This window comes from Dermochelys coriacea, chromosome 20 (assembly GCF_009764565.3).
Source record: "Dermochelys coriacea isolate rDerCor1 chromosome 20, rDerCor1.pri.v4, whole genome shotgun sequence".
In the NCBI taxonomy this organism is placed as follows: domain Eukaryota; kingdom Metazoa; phylum Chordata; order Testudines; family Dermochelyidae; genus Dermochelys; species Dermochelys coriacea.
In genome coordinates, this window is record NC_050087.2 from 6,608,803 (window position 1) to 6,626,847 (window position 18,045).

At 66.3% G+C, this 18,045-nt stretch overlaps 1 protein-coding gene and 1 long non-coding RNA gene across 2 annotated transcripts in view; both read right to left on the reverse strand.

Moving 5' to 3' along the window:
* Nucleotides 1-253: 253 nt before the first annotated feature.
* LOC119846050 (pleckstrin homology domain-containing family A member 3-like) overlaps nt 254-18,045 on the reverse strand; it is a 19,011-nt gene continuing 1,219 nt past the window's right edge. The window contains 8 exon segments of the mRNA XM_043506391.1: nt 254-1,897; nt 2,523-2,678; nt 3,086-3,130; nt 3,531-3,701; nt 4,333-4,469; nt 6,014-6,169; nt 6,987-7,049; nt 7,052-7,102. Of these exon segments, the coding sequence (XP_043362326.1) occupies nt 2,556-2,678; nt 3,086-3,130; nt 3,531-3,701; nt 4,333-4,469; nt 6,014-6,169; nt 6,987-7,049; nt 7,052-7,102 (746 nt within the window). The 3' untranslated portion in view covers nt 254-1,897; nt 2,523-2,555.
* On the reverse strand, nt 8,359-8,584 carry LOC122458358. Its single transcript, XR_006278368.1, has 3 exons — nt 8,512-8,584; nt 8,442-8,473; nt 8,359-8,404 (listed from the first exon to the last, which is right to left on the reverse strand). It is a non-coding gene; the product is annotated as an uncharacterized LOC122458358 (long non-coding RNA).

Genomic DNA, 18,045 nt, shown 5'->3' on the forward strand with positions numbered 1-18,045 from the left:
GCTCGGAACGATGCCTGGATCCAGATGAGAAGAACAAACGGTAGCCACCAGGAGCGACCCAGCAGTTTGGGTCAGAGCCCCGAAGATTCAGGCACTTCCTTTCGCTTGCCGATTCCGATGAAGCAGTTTCGTTCTGCAGCAATTTCAGGCCGTAGCGCCTCCGGAGCCGCCTTCCCACACTGTGCAGCTGCTCCTTCCACCAGCCCTGGGGAAAAGCCCCCACGGGGGAAAGAGACACATGGAGACGAGCCGCTTGTTTCAAAATTAGAGTCTTTATTGCAAGGCCTGATCTTTGGCAGAGCTCTCCGTAGAAACGGCTGCTTCCCTCAGCAAAAAAAACCAGCCCCAACCTGGCGATGCGTCTGTACAAAATCCTGTGTCAAAGGACAGAGAGCCAGAGGACGAGAGCAGGGACAGTCCTGCACCTCCATTAGAATCGGCCAGGTCCTTGCTGTAGTGTTCAAAGAAGTTAGCATTGGGTGTAGTCACCTGACTCAGGTGAAGTCCGGGCGGGAGGAGCCAACCCTCCCCTGGCACCATCTTTCTCCTCATCTCTGCATCTATTTTCCCTGAGGTGAGAGGTAGGCTTTACTTCCAGCAGCCCCTGCGGCAGGAGAGCCAGCTGGGCTCTCACTTCTGGCCTCGGCTTGAACCGTCAGCGGGGCACGGACGGGAACTGGCCAGAGGGAGGCACTCTGCCAGATCGTAGGAACCAGCCTCTTCTCACCCACCTGCTGGATCCAGAGGCTGTGGCGAGAAAGTGAAGAGAGCGTCCCCTGATGGGTGAAACCTGGCTGTAAGAGGTGCTTTGATGCACCATGGCACCAAACTGGGCATCAACTGGATGGGACGAGGGGTAGAAGAGCAAGATCCCCTCTTAGCCCCATTTCTGGGGGGGGCGGTACTATTCCCAGGGCAGGGAGAGCTCTCCCCCGACACACCACACAGCGGGGACACCGGCTGTGCACCCATGGATTACAGGGGATCCCGCTGGATCACATTTGGCCATTAGCCCCAGCACACTGGCTGGCTCTCTGGGGCTCTAATACTGTGTTGGCTGGTGATCGCAGACACCCCAGGTCCCCTCCACTCCTGCGCTGATGGCATCACGCCCAGCATCACAGCAAGGGGGAGGGGACAAGAGGCCGGGGCAGCCAGTGTTTGGGCTCCTTGGGCTGGGGAGCAGAGAGGGGGCAGTTTTCTGGTTCCATGCTCAGCAGATTTCCCCCCGCCCCCCACCGACCCAGGGACAGGGCGTAAGGCCAACACAGGCGCCAGGGCGCCAAACCCAGGGGAGATCAGCACCAAGGAGAATGTTGCTCTTCTGCTCCCGGGACAAGGCCCCCTCTGCCCCACCCCAGGCTGGGGGCTCGGTCCCCTCATCCCAGAGAGCCTACGTTCTCACCACCCCTGGCACCAGCTGAGCAATACCACCCTGCAGTGCCCCTCTGGCCTCTTCCGCCTGCACAGCCAAGCCACTTCCAGACCCTCCTCCGTGCAGACGGGGAAATGGCCGCAGAGAGTGGAGGTGACCTACCCCGGCTCACAGGACTCAAGCATCCCAATGCCCAGTCCCAGGCTCTACCTGCTAGACACTACTCCCTTCCCAGAAAGGCACTGCTCCGCCCCTCCGGAGCTGGGACAGCGCTGGGCGAGGGGGGAAGCAGTTGGGGGCCAGCCTGAGGAGTTGGAGGGGAGAACACAGCCCCGTTGTTCTCTGCTGGTCCCTGGCAGCTCCCAAGCACAGGGAAGGGCTGTGCTCCCAAGGGGCTGGGTCGGAGATGTTCTAAAGCCCCCAATGTGAGGTGGAGGCAGCACCTGGATCCTGGTGCCGCTCACTTCCGCTTGTCACCGCCAGCCGATTCCGCCGGGGACTCTTGCGTGAGCAGCGGGGCCTCTGGCGAGGGAAGGGAGGAGGAATTAGGGAGACCAGCAGCTTCTGGCCTCTGGGGGGCTCTAGCACTGGAAGAGGGAGCCCAGGGCTCCAGTCCCCAGACTGGATCAGACAGGGGGCATGGGCAAGATACCCCTCAGACAGAGAGAGTCACTCAGCTCCTGTTGCTGTCCTGTGCAGGAAGTCTCACCTAACCAACCACTGCCACCTCCAGAGGCTCTACCAGCCTTGCCATCCTGGGGGAAACGGAGGCATAGGGAGGGACTCGCCCCTTGTTTTGCAGAGCTGGGAATGGAACCCAGGAGTCCTGGCTCAGAGCCCTGTGCTCGGTCCATTAGAGAACCTGTTTCCCCTGCTCCCCTCTCACCAATGCAGCCCCCCTGCCCGCAGGAGACACAGCTTGGGAGCGTGACACATGGAAGCCATGAACCTCAGCCCCAAAGAGCCCATTGGGGCATGCTAGTGGGGGGCGGGGCCAGCAGGAAAGGCAGAGCCAGCCGGGGCAAGCTGGGGGGCGCGGGGGAGGAGGGCTGATACTGTCCTTCAATCTCTGTAATCATCTGCAATGGGACCACGCTGCACTGTGCCAGCTCCCTCTGGTGATGGGAGGCTGCCCCACGGCTCCTACCTTCCCTCCTCCACGATGGTGCTGACAGGGCTGTCAGGTGCAGGGCCCTGCTGGCTCCAATGCTGCGAGCGGAACATCACCATCTCCTCCAGGTTGCGCACCACCGTCACGGCGCCCTTTTGCGGTGGCACCGGGGGCCGGGGCGGCTCCGCCCCTCTGTAAGAGGGATGGGTGAGAGCTTTGGCTTGGGGATGGGCACCTAGGGTGGCACCCAGGGAGAGTCCGGCTGATCGCTCCCCCCTCCCATCCAGGCTACCCACCCACGGAGGGTTCCAGCGTGCCCTGCAGGGCGGCCTCAACCGGCCCAGGGGGCTGGGGATTGAGTTCCAGGACCTTCCCCACCTCCAGCTAGAGGAGCCGGGGCGGCACCACGCAGGGCGAGGGCCTGGTTGGAGGGAGCCAGGACCCATGTCGTGGGCACCCAGAGCCAGCTGCCTGCCTGCACCCACATCCCACTCTGGTCTCAGCCCCCAGCTGAGCACAGGGACGGCAGGATCCTCACCCAGCCCCTCTGCGCCAGCCAGGAGCCCCCTCCTCCCTTCCCCCACAGCCAGCCTGCTCACCTGTCGGGGGACACAACGCCTGTGTGGCTGAGGGAAGCGTCTCACCTGCGAGGCCAGAAAGCGGGAGAGGGTCAGATGGAACTGAATGATCTGGGGGCACCGGGCAGTTCTGAAGCTGGTTCAGATCCAGCTCAGACTGGCAGCGTGGGCACACATCTGATGACAGCTGGGGGGCCACGCTGGATCATAGCAATGTCCTTCGCAAAGAGGGCCAAGGACAAACTGACCCCAGACACCCGGCTCAGAAGCTTGCCCTGGCGCTGCCCGGGCTCTGCCCTCTCTGGGGCCGTGACCAGAGCCCGGCTAGCTCCCAGCCGACCCACACAGCCCTGCCCCAGCACTTGGGGCTGGCAAAGAAGCGAAGCATGCTGGGTTTCCGATCTATCCTAGGCAGATGCCACTGCTAGTCCAAATGCTGGCCCCCCTGCCCCAGGGAGGCTCTTACTCTATGGAAATGCGGGAGTTTGGTGCCCACGAAGTCCTGGGGCAGGGGGGCCGGTGAGGGCTGGTAGAGCTCAGGTGCCAGGCGGGCATTGGCGAATTTCATGCACTCCTCCAGCGTGGAGATGAACTGGCTGCAGGTGGCTCTGAGCAGGGAGGAGGCTTCGTTCATCTTCTGGGGATGGGGAGGACAGAGGGTTACCGAGAGGAACAGATACCCACAATCCTTTGAGCTCCTGTAGCACCAGCCTCTCCAAGCCTGCTATACAGGTGGGGAAACGGAGGCAAAGAGAGGGGCAGTGACTTGCCCTGGCCACCCAGGGAGTCAGTGGCCTCCCCGCCCCTTTGTTAGCTAGCTCCGTGGCATTGCAGATGCACAGGCCAAGACATTGCTCAGAAGAGAAGCAGCTTTGGGGAAGAGAGTCATGCCTAGTGGATAGAGCCGGGGAGTGGGAATCAGGACTCTTGGGTTCTATCCCTGCCTCTGGGCGCAGAGTGGGGTCAAGTGGTTAGATCAGGGGGCCCACATCCATGTATACCTTCACTCCTGGGCCCCGCCCCATCTGTTTATGCCATGAAGCCTCAAACCCCATGAGGATCCCAGCCGCTTGAGCTGGTGGTATAGCAGCACAGCCCTGCAGCGGGGAGTTCCGCTGGTTGACTCTGCATGCCGCAGCCCTCTCTGAGCTGTTGGAATCAGGCGGCCTTTGTGCCTCAGCAGGAGGGAGTGGGTACCAGGACCTGTGTCCTCCAGATCCTCCTAAAACCCAACAGCTCCCCCTTAACCCCCCCTGCTCCCTTTGAACCTCAATATCGAGCGGGGAGCCGTTGTCCTGGGGCCGCGTGGACTCCTGGACGTCCAAGACCTGCTGAGTCAGCACATCGCAGTACAGCCGTAGCTCCGACAGCTTCCGGCCCAGGGACTCGCTGCTCAGGTGCATGTCTGGAGGGAGATGGGAAGATCAGCATTGCCTCGTTCCTATCCTGCTCCCCTGGAAGCCCCAGGCCCTGTATGTTATATGCAGGGACTGTTTCGCCCCTGCCACTGAAGTGCAGCCACCTCTGGGGTGGAACGTAGCATCTGCTTAACAACCTGCAATAACACAGCACCAGTCTAAGACAGGAAGTGAAGAAAAACAGAGGATCCAGCAGAAACTATCAGGGGAGCCAGAATGGAATGACCCACTTTGGAATTTAGCCAGGACACAGGGGTTGATGCCCCAGTTCTTACAGCGGGCATTGGGCTTGTTAATAAGCGGACCTGTCTTGTGGGCGGGGGCCATCGGGCTCAGCACTGACCCAGAGAGGAGAAAGCGCCCCCTACTGGAGTCACTCACCCTCCAGCACAGCCAGTAACGTAGCTGGGAGGGGAGCGGGGCAGCGGCCGCTCTCCCATCGAGCAGAAGTGGTGCCTTTTTAATTTTTTTTTTTTTTTATCTCCGCTCCCCCTGTTTTCTCCACCACTGAGCGCAGCACCGAGCTCAGCATTGACTGGAAGGGGAAGAGCGTCTCCTCCCGAGCCTCGTTCTCTGCAACATAGTGCCTCTTAGCACTGTGCTCTGGGGTCTGTGCTCATTGCAAGGGGAGAGGGCGCCCCCTCACTGAGCCCCCCCACGGCACTCCCTGCAGCCTGGCACCCTCTCGTGGGCTGGGGCTTTGGAGTCAGGCCATCCACTACTGGGCCCCCCCACCACATAACCAGCAGGTCAGAGGCCAGCTGGGATTGGCTGGAAGGATGAAATTCCGGTTCTCTGCAGTCGCCGCTGAGTGACTGTTTACCAAGGAGGAGGGAACGCTGGCACCGGAGCCCTTTTCTGCTTCCCGGAGCAGCCAGCCCTTCCACACCCCTCTACTGCCGCAGTCTTGGGCCCGCATGCATAGCTCTGCCCGGTGCCCCTCAATCCTGACCCTGCTATTCCAGCCTGCCCCCCAGCCCCAGCCCCAGCCCCGCTATCCCAACAGACAGCCCCTTGCTTTCCCAGCACCAGGCTCCCCACCCTCAGCTCTGCCGGTGCCCCTCAATCCTGACCCGCAGCCCCCCATGCTATTCCAGCCTGCCCCCCAACCCCAGCCCCGCTATCCCAACCGACAGCCCCTTGCTTTCCCAGCGCCAGGCTCCCCACCCTCAGCTCTGCCGGTGCCCCTCAATCCTAACCCGCAGCCCCCCATGCTATTCCAGCCTGCCCCCAACCCCAGCCCCGCTATCCCAACCGAAAGCCCCTTGCTTTCCCAGCGCCAGGCTCCCCACCATCAGGTCTGCCGGTGCCCCTCAATCCTGACCCACAGCCTCGCTGATGTCCCTCAGTCCCAACCCGCTGCCTCCTGCTACCCCAGCCCTGGGTTCCCCCCAACCCCCCGATCTGTCCCTGACTCCTGACATACACACTGCCCCCTGCCCGGTATTCCAGGCCCAGATCTGCCACCCCGCAACAGAGAACACCATTTCTCTGGCACAGTGCCCACCCCCTCCCCTCAGGAAGGACCCACCTTTGTCCTTCTGGCTCCTGCTGTCGCCCAAACAGGCTTTCGAGCTGCCCAGGGCCACCAGCCACTTCTGCCTCTCCGCAGCACCCCCTGCCTTCAGGTAGAAATACTGCTCCCCCGGAATCATCAGTTCCATGCGCGTGGCATCGGTGGGGTGCACTGCAGGGACAAGACAGTCCTGAGCGAGAGCCCAGTGCTTGGGTAGCAGAGTCTGTTCTCACCTTGCATGACACAATCCAGCTCTGCAGGCAGAGTCTAGGAACCCAGGGCTTCTTCAGGAGGAGAGTGGGAGTGGGGTCCGGTGGTTAGAGCAAGGGACTGGGAGCCAAGACTCCTAGGTTCTATGCCCAGCTCTGGGAGGAGAGTGAGGTCTAGTGGTTAGAGCAGGGGACTGAGTGCCAGGACACCTGGGTTCTATGCCTGATTCCAACAGCCACACACTCTTTGTGGAATCTCAGTACTAGATTGAACAAAGCCCTGGAATAGTCTCCAGGGTGGTGATTCTCAAACTGGGGAGCTGCCCTGTCTCCACCCCAACCCCCAGTAAAACCCTCAGCTGGCTGCAGCTCAAGCTGGGCTCTGAGGGGTTTCAGGGCCCACTGAATCCAAGGGAAACCTCCCACACGACTGATCGGCTCCCTTGGTGCGAGGTGCATCTTCAGTGGCACCACAACTGTGCTCAAAGGTAGAAGTGACGTGCAAATCCTAAGGGCAGCGACTGGGGAGGACAGAAATAGCCCACATAGACGTGTGTGGTCTCCTGCCGGGGGTGGGGGAAGAGGGGCAGGTGAGAGCGGCAAGGGGTGGGAAGGGCCCATTGGAGAATCTGGCCCCCCCCCAGTGTTTGTTAAACTCTGGACCGTTGCCCTGCCAGGATCCCAGGTCAGCAGCACAGTGAGCCAGCCCCCTCCTGGTCCAATTGCCGCCCCCTACCCGCACGAGCCTCTCACCCAGCTGGGGAGTGCAGGGCACCGACCTTTGATCTCACAGACGGCCATCTTGATGCTGCCCTTGCTGCCTTTGCCCACGTCATCCTGAGATCATAGTAGGACAGGATGCCACTGTCCAGGACAAGTACCCGTGGCTGCCAGCCTAGAGGGGAAGGAAAGGCCAGGCCAGTCACCCACCTAACGCCTGCCAGGGCGCTTCTCTCCTCCAGGGAGCCTGGCTCCCATGGCTGCCGCCTGGTACACAGCAGCCCTGCTCACGCGAGGGTCAGCACGGAGCCAGGACTCCTGGGTTCTATTTCCAGCCCTGGGAGGGTGTGGGGTCTAGTGCTTCGAGCAACGGGCTGGAACGCAGGACGCCTGGATTCTCTTCCTAGCTGTGGGAGAGGAGAAGGTTCAGAGTCACGACTCCTGGGTCCCATCCCTGCCTGTGCCCCCGACACGTCACTGCCCCATCAGTGTCTGTATGTGGTATTATGGGGGTGACATGCTCCAGTGAATGGGGCCAGAGATGTGCAAATGTAACGGCGACAGACCCCGGTTGTCAGGGGGCAGGATCGAACCTGGGACCTCTGAAGCTTAGTGCACGAGCCCCTACTGCATGAGCTAAAAGCCAACTGGGCCAGCAGGTTATTTGCTACCCCTCCCCCTTTGGGGTCCGCCTGTGTCACTTATCCTATAAGAGAATTACAAACTCTGCGTCCTCACGACCCCCCCGGCAAAGGGTGGCCCCTGCCCCCACTTGGCACCTGGCTCTCGGAACCTGAACAGGGAGCCGCCCATGGGCCAGCCGGCCTTTGTGCCAAGTTAGAGCTTGGGGCTGGGGGAGGCCGGTGCCGCCGTGGAGCCTGCTGGGGGAAAGGATGGTAGGGTCCTCCCATCCCATCTGGAAACACGCGGAGGGGGGCAAAGACCTGGCCCCTTCAAAGGGAGGGAGGCAGCCCACCCCACTTTGAAGGAAGAGTCATAAGCCTGGCTTGTGGGGGGTGGGTCCAGGTCACAGTCCTGTGAACGTGGGTCAGGGGCAGTGAACCCACTTCAGGGATGGAGGGGTCACAGACCTATCCTGGTCTGGGGGAGAAGGATCATGGACCTGCCCTATTCGGGGGGAGCAGGCCCAGGTCAGGGGAGGAGGGCAAGGAGACCCGGCCCAGTTTGGGAGTGGAGGGTGGAAGGATTACAAAGAGTTGGCCCAGTTCCGAGGGGGTGTTGTTTTACAGAGACCCAGCCTGGTCTGTGGGGGGGAGGAGGGCACAGACACCCAGACCGGTTAGGGGAGGGTCACACAGACCTAGCCCAGTTCGGGGCGGTGGGGGGAGGGTCACACAAGACCTGCCCGATTCAGCGGGGGCGGGGGTGTCATACAGACCTGGTTCAGTTCAGCGGGGGGGGGCGGGTGTCACAGACCTGGCCCGGTTGAGCTGGGAGGTGGGGGGGGCACACAGACCTGGCCCAGAGCAGCCAGCAGGGGGAGGGTCACACACCTGGCCCAGTTCAGGGTGGAGGTCACAGGGACCTGGCCCGTTCGGGGTGGTAGGGGAGAGTCCCATGGACCTGGCCCGGTTTGGGGAAGGGTGGGGGGTCTCATGGACCTGGCCCAGTTCGGGGGGCAGAGGGGAGGGTCACACAGACCTGGCCTGGTTCAAGGGGGGGTCACAGAGACCTGGCCCGGTTCGGCCGGGGGGCGGGGGGCGGGTCACGGGGTCCTGACCCGGTTCGGCCGCGGGAGGGTCACGGGGTCCTGGCCCGGTTCGGCCGGGGGAGGGTCACGGGGTCCTGGCCCGGTTCGACCGGGGGGAGGGTCACGGGGTCCTGGCCCGGGTCGGCCGGGGGGCGGGACACGGGGACCTGGCCCGGTTCGGCCGGGGGGCGGGTCACGGGGACCTGGCCCGGTTCGGCCGGGGGCGGGTCACGGGGACCTGGCCCGGTTCGGCCGGGGGGCGGGTCAGGGGGTCCTGGCCCGGTTCGGCCGGGGGGCGGGTCAGGGGGTCACCCGGTCCTGGCCCGGTTCGGCCGGGGGGCGGGGGGAGGGTCACCGGGTCCTGGCCCGGTTCGGCCGGGGGGTGGGTCACCGGGTCCTGGCCCGGTTCGGCCGGGGGGCGGGTCACCGGGTCCTGGCCCGGTTTGGCCGGGGGGCGAGGGGGACGGTCACGGGGTCCTGGCCCGGTTCGGCCGGGGGGCGGGGGGAGGGTCACGGGGACCTGGCCCGGTTCGGCCGGGGGGCGGGACACGGGGACCTGGCCCGGTTCGGCCGGGGGGAGGGTCACGGGGACCTGGCCCGGTTCGGCCCGGGGGAGGGTCACGGGGACCTGGCCCGGTTCGGCCGGGGGGCGGGTCACCGGGTACTGGCCCGGTTCGGGCGGGGGGAGGGTCACGGAGTCCTGTCCCGGTTCGGCCGGGGGAGGGTCACGGGGACCTGGCCCGGTTCGGCCGGGGGGCGGGTCACGGGGTCCTGGACCGGTTCGGCCGGGCGGCGGGTCACCGGGTCCTGGACCGGTTCGGCTGGGGGGCGGGTCACCGGGTCCTGGACCGGTTCGGCCGGGGGGCGGGTCACGGGGTCCTGGCCCGGTTCGGCCGGGGGGCGGGTCACCGGGTACTGGCCCGGTTCGGGCGGGGGGAGGGTCACGGGGTCCTGTCCCGGTTCGGCCGGGGGAGGGTCACGGGGACCTGGCCCGGTTCGGCCGGGGGGCGGGTCACGGGGTCCTGGCCAGGTTCGGCCGGGGGGCGGGTCACGGGGTCCTGGCCCGGTTCGGCCGGGGGGCGGAGGGAGGGTCATAGAATCATAGAATCATAGAATATCAGGGTTGGAAGGGACCCCAGAAGGTCATCTAGTCCAACCCCCTGCTCAAAGCAGGACCAAGTCCCAGTTAAATCATCCCAGCCAGGGCTTTGTCAAGCCTGACCTTAAAAACCTCTAAGGAAGGAGATTCTACCACCTCCCTAGGTAACGCATTCCAGTGTTTCACCACCCTCTTAGTGAAAAAGTTTTTCCTAATATCCAATCTAAACCTCCCCCATTGCAACTTGAGACCATTACTCCTCGTTCTGTCATCTGCTACCATTGAGAACAGTCTAGAGCCATCCTCTTTGAAACCCCCTTTCAGGTAGTTGAAAGCAGCTATCAAATCCCCCCTCATTCTTCTCTTCTGCAGACTAAACAATCCCAGCTCCCTCAGCCTCTCCTCATAAGTCATGTGCTCTAGACCCCTAATCATTTTTGTTGCCCTTCGCTGTACTCTTTCCAATTTATCCACATCCTTCCTGTAGTGTGGGGCCCAAAACTGGACACAGTACTCCAGATGAGGCCTCACCAGTGTCGAATAGAGGGGAACGATCACGTCCCTCGATCTGCTCGCTATGCCCCTACTTATACATCCCAAAATGCCATTGGCCTTCTTGGCAACAAGGGCACACTGCTGACTCATATCCAGCTTCTCGTCCACTGTCACCCCTAGGTCCTTTTCCGCAGAACTGCTGCCGAGCCATTCGGTCCCTAGTCTGTAGCGGTGCATTGGATTCTTCCATCCTAAGTGCAGGACCCTGCACTTATCCTTATTGAACCTCATTAGATTTCTTTTGGCCCAATCCTCCAATTTGTCTAGGTCCTTCTGTATCCTATCCCTCCCCTCCAGCGTATCTACCACTCCTCCCAGTTTAGTATCATCCGCAAATTTGCTGAGAGTGCAATCCACACCATCCTCCAGATCATTTATGAAGATATTGAACAAAACGGGCCCCAGGACCGACCCCTGGGGCACTCCACTTGACACCGGCTGCCAACTAGACATGGAGCCATTGATCACTACCCGTTGAGCCCGACAATCTAGCCAGCTTTCTACCCACCTTATAGTGCATTCATCCAGCCCATACTTCCTTAACTTGCTGACAAGAATGCTGTGGGAGACCGTGTCAAAAGCTTTGCTAAAGTCAAGAAACAATACATCCACTGCTTTCCCTTCATCCACAGAACCAGTAATCTCATCATAAAAGGCGATTAGATTAGTCAGGCATGACCTTCCCTTGGTGAATCCATGCTGACTGTTCCTGATCACTTTCCTCTCCTCTAAGTGCTTCAGGATTGATTCTTTGAGGACCTGCTCCATGATTTTTCCAGGGACTGAGGTGAGGCTGACCGGCCTGTAGTTCCCAGGACCTCCTTCTTCCCTTTTTTAAAGATGGGCACTACATTAGCCTTTTTCCAGTCATCCGGGACTTCCCCCGTTCGCCACGAGTTTTCAAAGATAATGGCCAAGGGCTCTGCAATCACAGCCGCCAATTCCTTCAGCACTCTCGGATGCAATTCGTCCGGCCCCATGGACTTGTGCACGTCCAGCTTTTCTAAATAGTCCCTAACCACCTCTATCTCTACAGAGGGCTGGCCATCTCTTCCCCATTTTGTGATGCCCAGCACAGCAGTCTGGGAGCTGACCTTGTTAGTGAAAACAGAGGCAAAAAAAGCATTGAGTACATTAGCTTTTTCCACATCCTCTGTCACTAGCTTGCCTCCCTCATTCAGTAAGGGGCCCACACTTTCCTTGGCTTTCTTCTTGTTGCCAACATACCTGAAGAAACCCTTCTTGTTACTCTTGACATCTCTTGCTAGCTGCAGCTCCAGGTGCGATTTGGCCCTCCTGATATCTTTCCTACATGCCCGAGCAATATTTTTATACTCTTCCCTGGTCATATGTCCAACCTTCCACTTCTTGTAAGCTTCTTTTTTATGTTTAAGATCCGCTAGGATTTCACCATTAAGCCAAGCTGGTCGCCTGCCATATTTACTATTCTTTCGACTCATCGGGATGGTTTGTCCCTGTAACCTCAACAGGGATTCCTTGAAATACAGCCAGCTCTCCTGGACTCCCTTCCCTTTCATGTTAGTCCCCCAGGGGATCCTGGCCATCTGTTCCCTGAGGGAGTCAAAGTCTGCTTTCCTGAAGTCCAGGGTCCGTATCCTGCTGCTTACCTTTCTTCCCTGCGTCAGGATCCTGAACTCAACCAACTCATGGTCACTGCCTCCCAGATTCCCATCCACTTTTGCTTCCCCCACTAATTCTACCCGGTTTGTGAGCAGCAGGTCAAGAAAAGCGCTCCCCCTAGTTGGCTCCCCTAGCACTTGCACCAGGAAATTGTCCCCTACGCTTTCCAAAAACTTCCTGGATTGTCTATGCACCGCTGTATTGCTCTCCCAGCAGATATCAGGAAAATTAAAGTCACCCATGAGAATCAGGGCATGCGATCTAGTAGCTTCCGTGAGTTGCCGGAAGAAAGCCTCATCCACCTCATCCCCCTGGTCCGGTGGTCTATAGCAGACTCCCACCATGACATCACTCTTGTTGCACACAATCTAAACTTAATCCAGAGACACTCAGGTTTTTCCACAGTTTCGTACCGGAGCTCTGAGCAGTCATACTGCTCCCTTACATACAGTGCTACTCCCCCACCTTTTCTGCCCTGCCTGTCCTTCCTGAACAGTTTATAACCATCCATGACTGTACTCCAGTCATGTGAGTTATCCCACCAAGTCTCTGTTATTCCAATCACGTCATAATTCCTTGACATCACCAGGACCTCCAGTTCTCCCTGCTTGTTCCACGGGTTCCTGGCCGGTTCGGCCGGGGGGAGGGTCACGGGACCTGGCCGGTTCGGCGGGGGGCGGTAACGGGGTCCTGGCCCGGTTCGGCGGGGGGGGTCACGGGGCCTGGCCCGGTTCGGCGGGGGAGGGTCACGGGGTCCTGGCCCGGTTCGGCCGGGGGGAGGTCACGGGGTCTGGCCCGGTTCGGCCGGGGGGAGGGTCACGGGACTGGCCCGGTTCGGCCGGGGGGAGGGTCACGGGGTCCTGGCCCGGTTCGGGGGGGGCGGGGGGAGGTCACGGGGTCCTGGCCCGGTTCGGCCGGGGGGAGGTTCACTGGGTCCTGGCCCGGTTTGGCCGGGGGGCGGGGGGAAGGTCACGGGGTCCTGGCCCGGTTCGGCCGGGGGGTGGGGGGAGGGTCACGGGGCCTGGCCCGGTTCGGCCGGGGGGCGGGGGGAGGGTCACGGGGTCCTGGCCCGGTTCGGCGGGGGGCGGGTCACTGGTCCTGGCCCGGTTGGGGGGGGAAGGGTCACGGGGTCCTGGCCCGGTTCGGCGGGGGAGGGTTACGGGGTCCTGGCCGGTTCGGTCGGGGGGAGGGACAGGGGGTCCTGGCCCGGTTCGGCCGGGTAGGGAGGGGTCACGGGGTCCTGTTCTGGCCCGGTTCGGCGGGGGGAGGGGGCGGGTCACCGGGTCCTGGCCCGGTTCGGGCGGGGGCCGGGGGGGGGTCACCGGGGTCCTGGCCCGGTTCGGGCGGGGGCCGGGGGGCGGGTCACCGGGTCCTGGCCCGGTTCGGCGGGGGGGCGGGTCACGAGGTCCTGGCCCGGTTCGGCCGGGGGCGGTCACGGGGTCCTGGCCCGGTTCGGCCGGGGGGGGGGTCACGGGTCTGGCCCAGTTCGGCCGGGTGGGCGGGTCACCGGGTCCTGGCCCGGTTCGGGCGGGGGGCGGGGGGAGGGTCACCGGGTCCTGGCCCGGTTCGGGCGGGGGGCGGGGGGAGGGTCACGGGGTCCTGGCCCGGTTCGGGCGGGGGGCGGGGGGAGGGTCACCGGGTCCTGGCCCGGTTCGGCCGGGGGGCGGGGGAGGGTCACGGGTCGGGCCCCCGGTTCGGCCGGGGGCGGGTCACTGGGTCCTGCAGGTTTGGCCGGGGTGGGGCGGGGGAAGGTCACGGGACCTGGCCCGGTTCGGCCGGGGTGGGGGGGAGGGTCACGTGGTCCTGGCCCGTTCGGCCAGGGGCGGGGGAGGGTCACGGGTCCTGGCGGGTTCGGCGGGGGGGGTCACTGGTCCTGCCCGGTTTGGCCGGGGGCGGGGTAAGGTCACGGGGTCCTGGCCCGGTTCGGCCGGGTGAGGGTTACGGGTGTCCTGGCCCGGTTCGGTCGGGGGAGGGACAGGGGGTCCTGGCCCGGTTCGGCGGAGGGAGAGTCAGGGGGTCCTGTTCTGGTCCGGTTCGGGCAGGGGAGGGGGGAGGGTCACCGGGTCCGGCCCGGTTCGGGGGGGGCCGGGGGGCGGGTCACCGGGTCCTGGCCCGTTCGGGCGGGGGAAGGGTCACGGGGAACCTGGCCCGGTTCGGCCGGGGGCGGGTGTCACGGGTCCTGGCCCGGTTCGGCCGCGGGGGCGGGTCACGGGGTCCTGGCCCGGTTCGGCCGGGGGCGGGTCAGGGTCCTGGCCCGGTCGGCAGGGGGCTGGGGGGAGGTCACGGGGTCCTGGCCCGGTTCGGCCGGGGAGGGTCACGGGGACCTGGCCGGTTCGGCCGGGGGGCGGGGAGGGTCACGGGTTCCTTGACCTTTCGGCCGGGGGAGGTCACTGGGTCCTGACTCGGTTCGGCGGGGGGCGGGGGAGGGTCACGGGGACCTGGCCCGGTTCGGCCGGGGGGCGGTCACGGGGTCCTGGCCCGGTTCGGCCGGGGGGAGGGTCAGGGGTCTGGCCCGGTTCGGCCGGGGGAGGGTCACGGGGTCCTGGCCCGGTTCGGCCGGGGGGCGGGTCACCGGGTCCTGGCCCGGTTCGGCCGGGGGGCGGGTCACCGGGTCCTGGCCCGGTGTGGCCGGGGGGCGGGGGAAGGTTACGGGGACCTGGCCCGGTTTCGGCCGGGGGGTGGAGGGAGGTCACGGGTCCTGCCGGGTCGGCCGGGGGCGGGGGGGGTCACGGGGTCTGGCGGTTCGGGCGGGGGCGGTCGGGGCGGTCCAGGCCCTGGCCGGTTCGGGGGGGGGCGGGTCACGGGGACCTGGCCCGGTTCGGCCGGGGGGCGGGTCCCGGGGTCCTGGCCCGTGCGGCCGGGGGGCGGGTCACGGGGTCCTGGCCCGGTTCGGCCGGGGGGCGGGTCACCGGGTCCTGGCCCGTTCGGCCGGGGGCTGGGGGTGAGGGTCACGGGCTGGCCCGGTTCGGCCGGGGGGAGGGCCACGGGGACCTGGCCCGGTTCGGCCGGGGGCGGGGGAGGGTCACTGGGTTTCTGGCCCGGTTCGGCCGGGGGGAGGGTTCACCTGGGTCCTGACTCGGTTCGGCCGGGGGGCGGGGGAGGTCACGGGTCCTGGCCCGGTTCGGCCGGGGGGGCGGGTCACGGGGTCCTGGCCCGGTTCGGCCGGGGGGAGGGTCACGGGGTCCTGGCCCGGTTCGGCCGGGGGAGGGTCACGGGGACCTGGCCCGGTTCGGCCGGGGGGCGGGGGGAGGGTCACGGGATCCTGGCCCGGTTCGGGCGGGGGGCGGGGGGAGGGTCACGGGGTCCTGGCCCGGTTCGGGCGGGGGGCGGGTCACCGGGTCCTGGCCGGTTTGGCGGGGGGGGGGGGGGAAGGTCACGGGGTTGGGCCCGGTCCGGCCGGGGGGAGGGTTACGGGGTCCTGGCCCGGTTCGGCCGGGGGGAGGGACAGGGGGTCCTGGCCCGGTTCGGCCGGGGGGAGGGACAGGGGGTCCTGTTCTGGCCCGGTTCGAGCGGGGGGCCGGGGGAGGGTCACGGGGTCCTCGCCCGGTTCGGCCGGGGGGAGGGTTACGGGGTCCTGGCCCGGTTCGGCCGGGGGGAGGGGGGAGGGTGACGGGGTCCTGGCCCGGTTCGGCAGGGGACGGCGGGGAAGGTCAGGGGTCCTGGCCCGGTTCGGCGGGGGGCGGGGGAGGGTCAGGGGTCCTGGCCCGGTTCGGCCGGGGGCGGGTCCCGGGTCCTGGACCGGTTTCGGCCTGGGGCGTGCACAGGGTCCTGGACCATTCGGACTGGGGGCGGGTCACGGGTCCTGGACGGTTCTGGCCGGGGCGGGTCACGGGGTACTGGCCCGGTTCGGCCGGGGCGGGCACCTGGTCCTGGCTCGTTCGGGCGGGGGGAGGTCACGGGGTCCTTCCCGGTTCGGGGCCGGGGGAGGGTCACGGGGACCTGGCCCGTTCGGCCGGGGGGCGGGTCACGGGTCCTGGCCCGGTTTTCTGCTGGGGGGCGGGTCACGGGGTCCTGGCCCGGTTCGGCCGGGGGGCGGTCCCCGGGTCCCTGGCCCGGTTCGGACCGGGGGGCGGTCACCGGGTCCTGGCCCCGGTTCGGCCGGGGGCGGGTCCGGGTCCTGGCCCGTTCGGCCGGGGGGCCGGGGGAGGGTCACGGGGTCCGCCCGTTCGGCGGGGGAGGGTCACGGGACCTGGCCCGGTCGGCCGTGAGCGGGGGGAGGGTCACGGGTTTCCTGGCCCGGTTCGGCCGGGGGAGGGTCACTGGGTCCTGGCTCGGTTCGGCCGGGGCGGGGGGAGGGTCACGGGGACCGGGCCGGTTTTCGGCCGGGGGGCGGGTCCGGGGACCTGGCCCGATTTCGGCCGGGGGGAGGGTCACGGGTTTCGGCCCGGTTCGGCCGGGGTAGGGTCACTGGGTCCTGGCTCGGTTCGGCCGGGGGCGGGAGGGTCACGGGACCTGGCCCGATTCGGCCCGGGGAGGGTCACGGGGACCTGGCCCGGTTCGGGCCCGGGGGAGGGTCCACGGGGACCTAGCCCGGTTCGGCCGGGGGGCGGGTTACCGGGTCCTGGCCCGGTTCGGGCGGGGGGAGGGTCACGGGGTCCTGGCCCGGTTCGGGCGGGGGGAGGGTCACGGGGTCCTGGCCCGGTTTGGCCGGGGGGCGGGGGGAAGGTCACGGGGACCTGGCCCGGTTCGGCCGGGGGGCGGGGGGGAGGGTCACCGGGTCCTGGCCCGGTTCGGACGGGGGAGGGTCACGGGGTCCTGGCCCGGTTCGGCCGGGGGGCGGGGGGAGGGTCACGGGGTCCTGGCCCGGTTCGGCCGGGGGGCGGGGGGAGGGTCACGGGGTCCTGGACCGGTTCGGCTGGGGGGCGGAGGGAGGGTCACGGGGTCCTGGACCGGTTCGGCCGGGGGGCGGGGGGAGGGTCACGGGGTCCTAGAGCGGTTCGGCCGGGGGCAGGGGAAGGGTCAACGGGTCCTGGACCGGTTTCGGCCGGGGGTGCGGGTCAGGGGTCCTGGCCCGGTTCGGCCGGGGGCGGGGATGGTCACCGGGTCCTGGCCGGTTTCGGCCGTGGGGCGGGGGATGGTCACCGGGTCCTGGCCCGGTTTCGGCCGGTGACGGGGAGGTCGCGGTTCCTGGCCCGGTCGGCCGGGGGGAGGTCACTGGTCCTGGCTCGTTCGGCCGGGGGGCGGGGGAGGTCACGGGGACCTGGCCCGTTCGGCCGGGGGCGGTCACGGGGATCTGGCCCGATTCGGCCGGGGGGTCGGGTCACGGGTTCCTGGCCCCTTCGGCCGGGGGGGGTCACTGGGTCCTGGTCTCTGGTTCGGTCCGGGGGCGGGGAGGGTCACGTGGGACCTGGCCCTTTTCGGCCGGGGGAGGGTCACGGGTGACTGGCCCGATTCGGCCCGGGGGAGGGTCACGGGGACCTGGCCCGGTTCGGCCCTGGGGAGGGTCACGGGACCTGGCCCTTTCGGCCGTGGGGCGGTCACCGGGTCCTGGCCCGGTTCGGGCGGGGTGGGGTCCGGGGTCCTGGCCCGTTCGGGCGGGGGAGGGTCACGGGGTCCTGGCCCTGTTTGGCCGGGGGGGGGGGAAGGTTACGGGGACCTGGCCCGGTTCGGCCGGGGGGGGCTGGGGGAGGTCACCGGGTTCCTGGCCCGGTTCGGGATGGGGGAGGTCACGGGGTCCTGGCCCGTTCGCCGGGGGGGCGGTCACGGTCCTGCCCGGTTCGGCCTGGGGGGGGGGAGGGTCACGGGGTCGCGGACCGTTCGGCTGGGGGCGGAGGGAGGTCACGGGGTCCTGGACCGGTTCGTCCCGGTGGGGGGGGGAGGTCACGCGGTCCTATAGCGCTTCGGCCGGGGGGCAGGGGAAGGTCACGGGTCCTGGACCGGTTCGGGCCGGGGGGGGCGGGTCACGGGGTCCTGGCCCGGTTCGGCCGGGGGCGGGGGGATGGTCACCGGGTCCTGGCCCGGTTTCGGCCGTGGGGGGGGGATGGTCACCGGGTCCTGGCCCGGTTCGGCCGGGGGGCGGGGGGATGGTCACGGGGTCCTGGCCCGGTTCGGCCGGGGGGAGGGTCACCGGGTCCTGGCCCGGTTCGGCCGGGGGGGGGTCACTGGGTCCTGC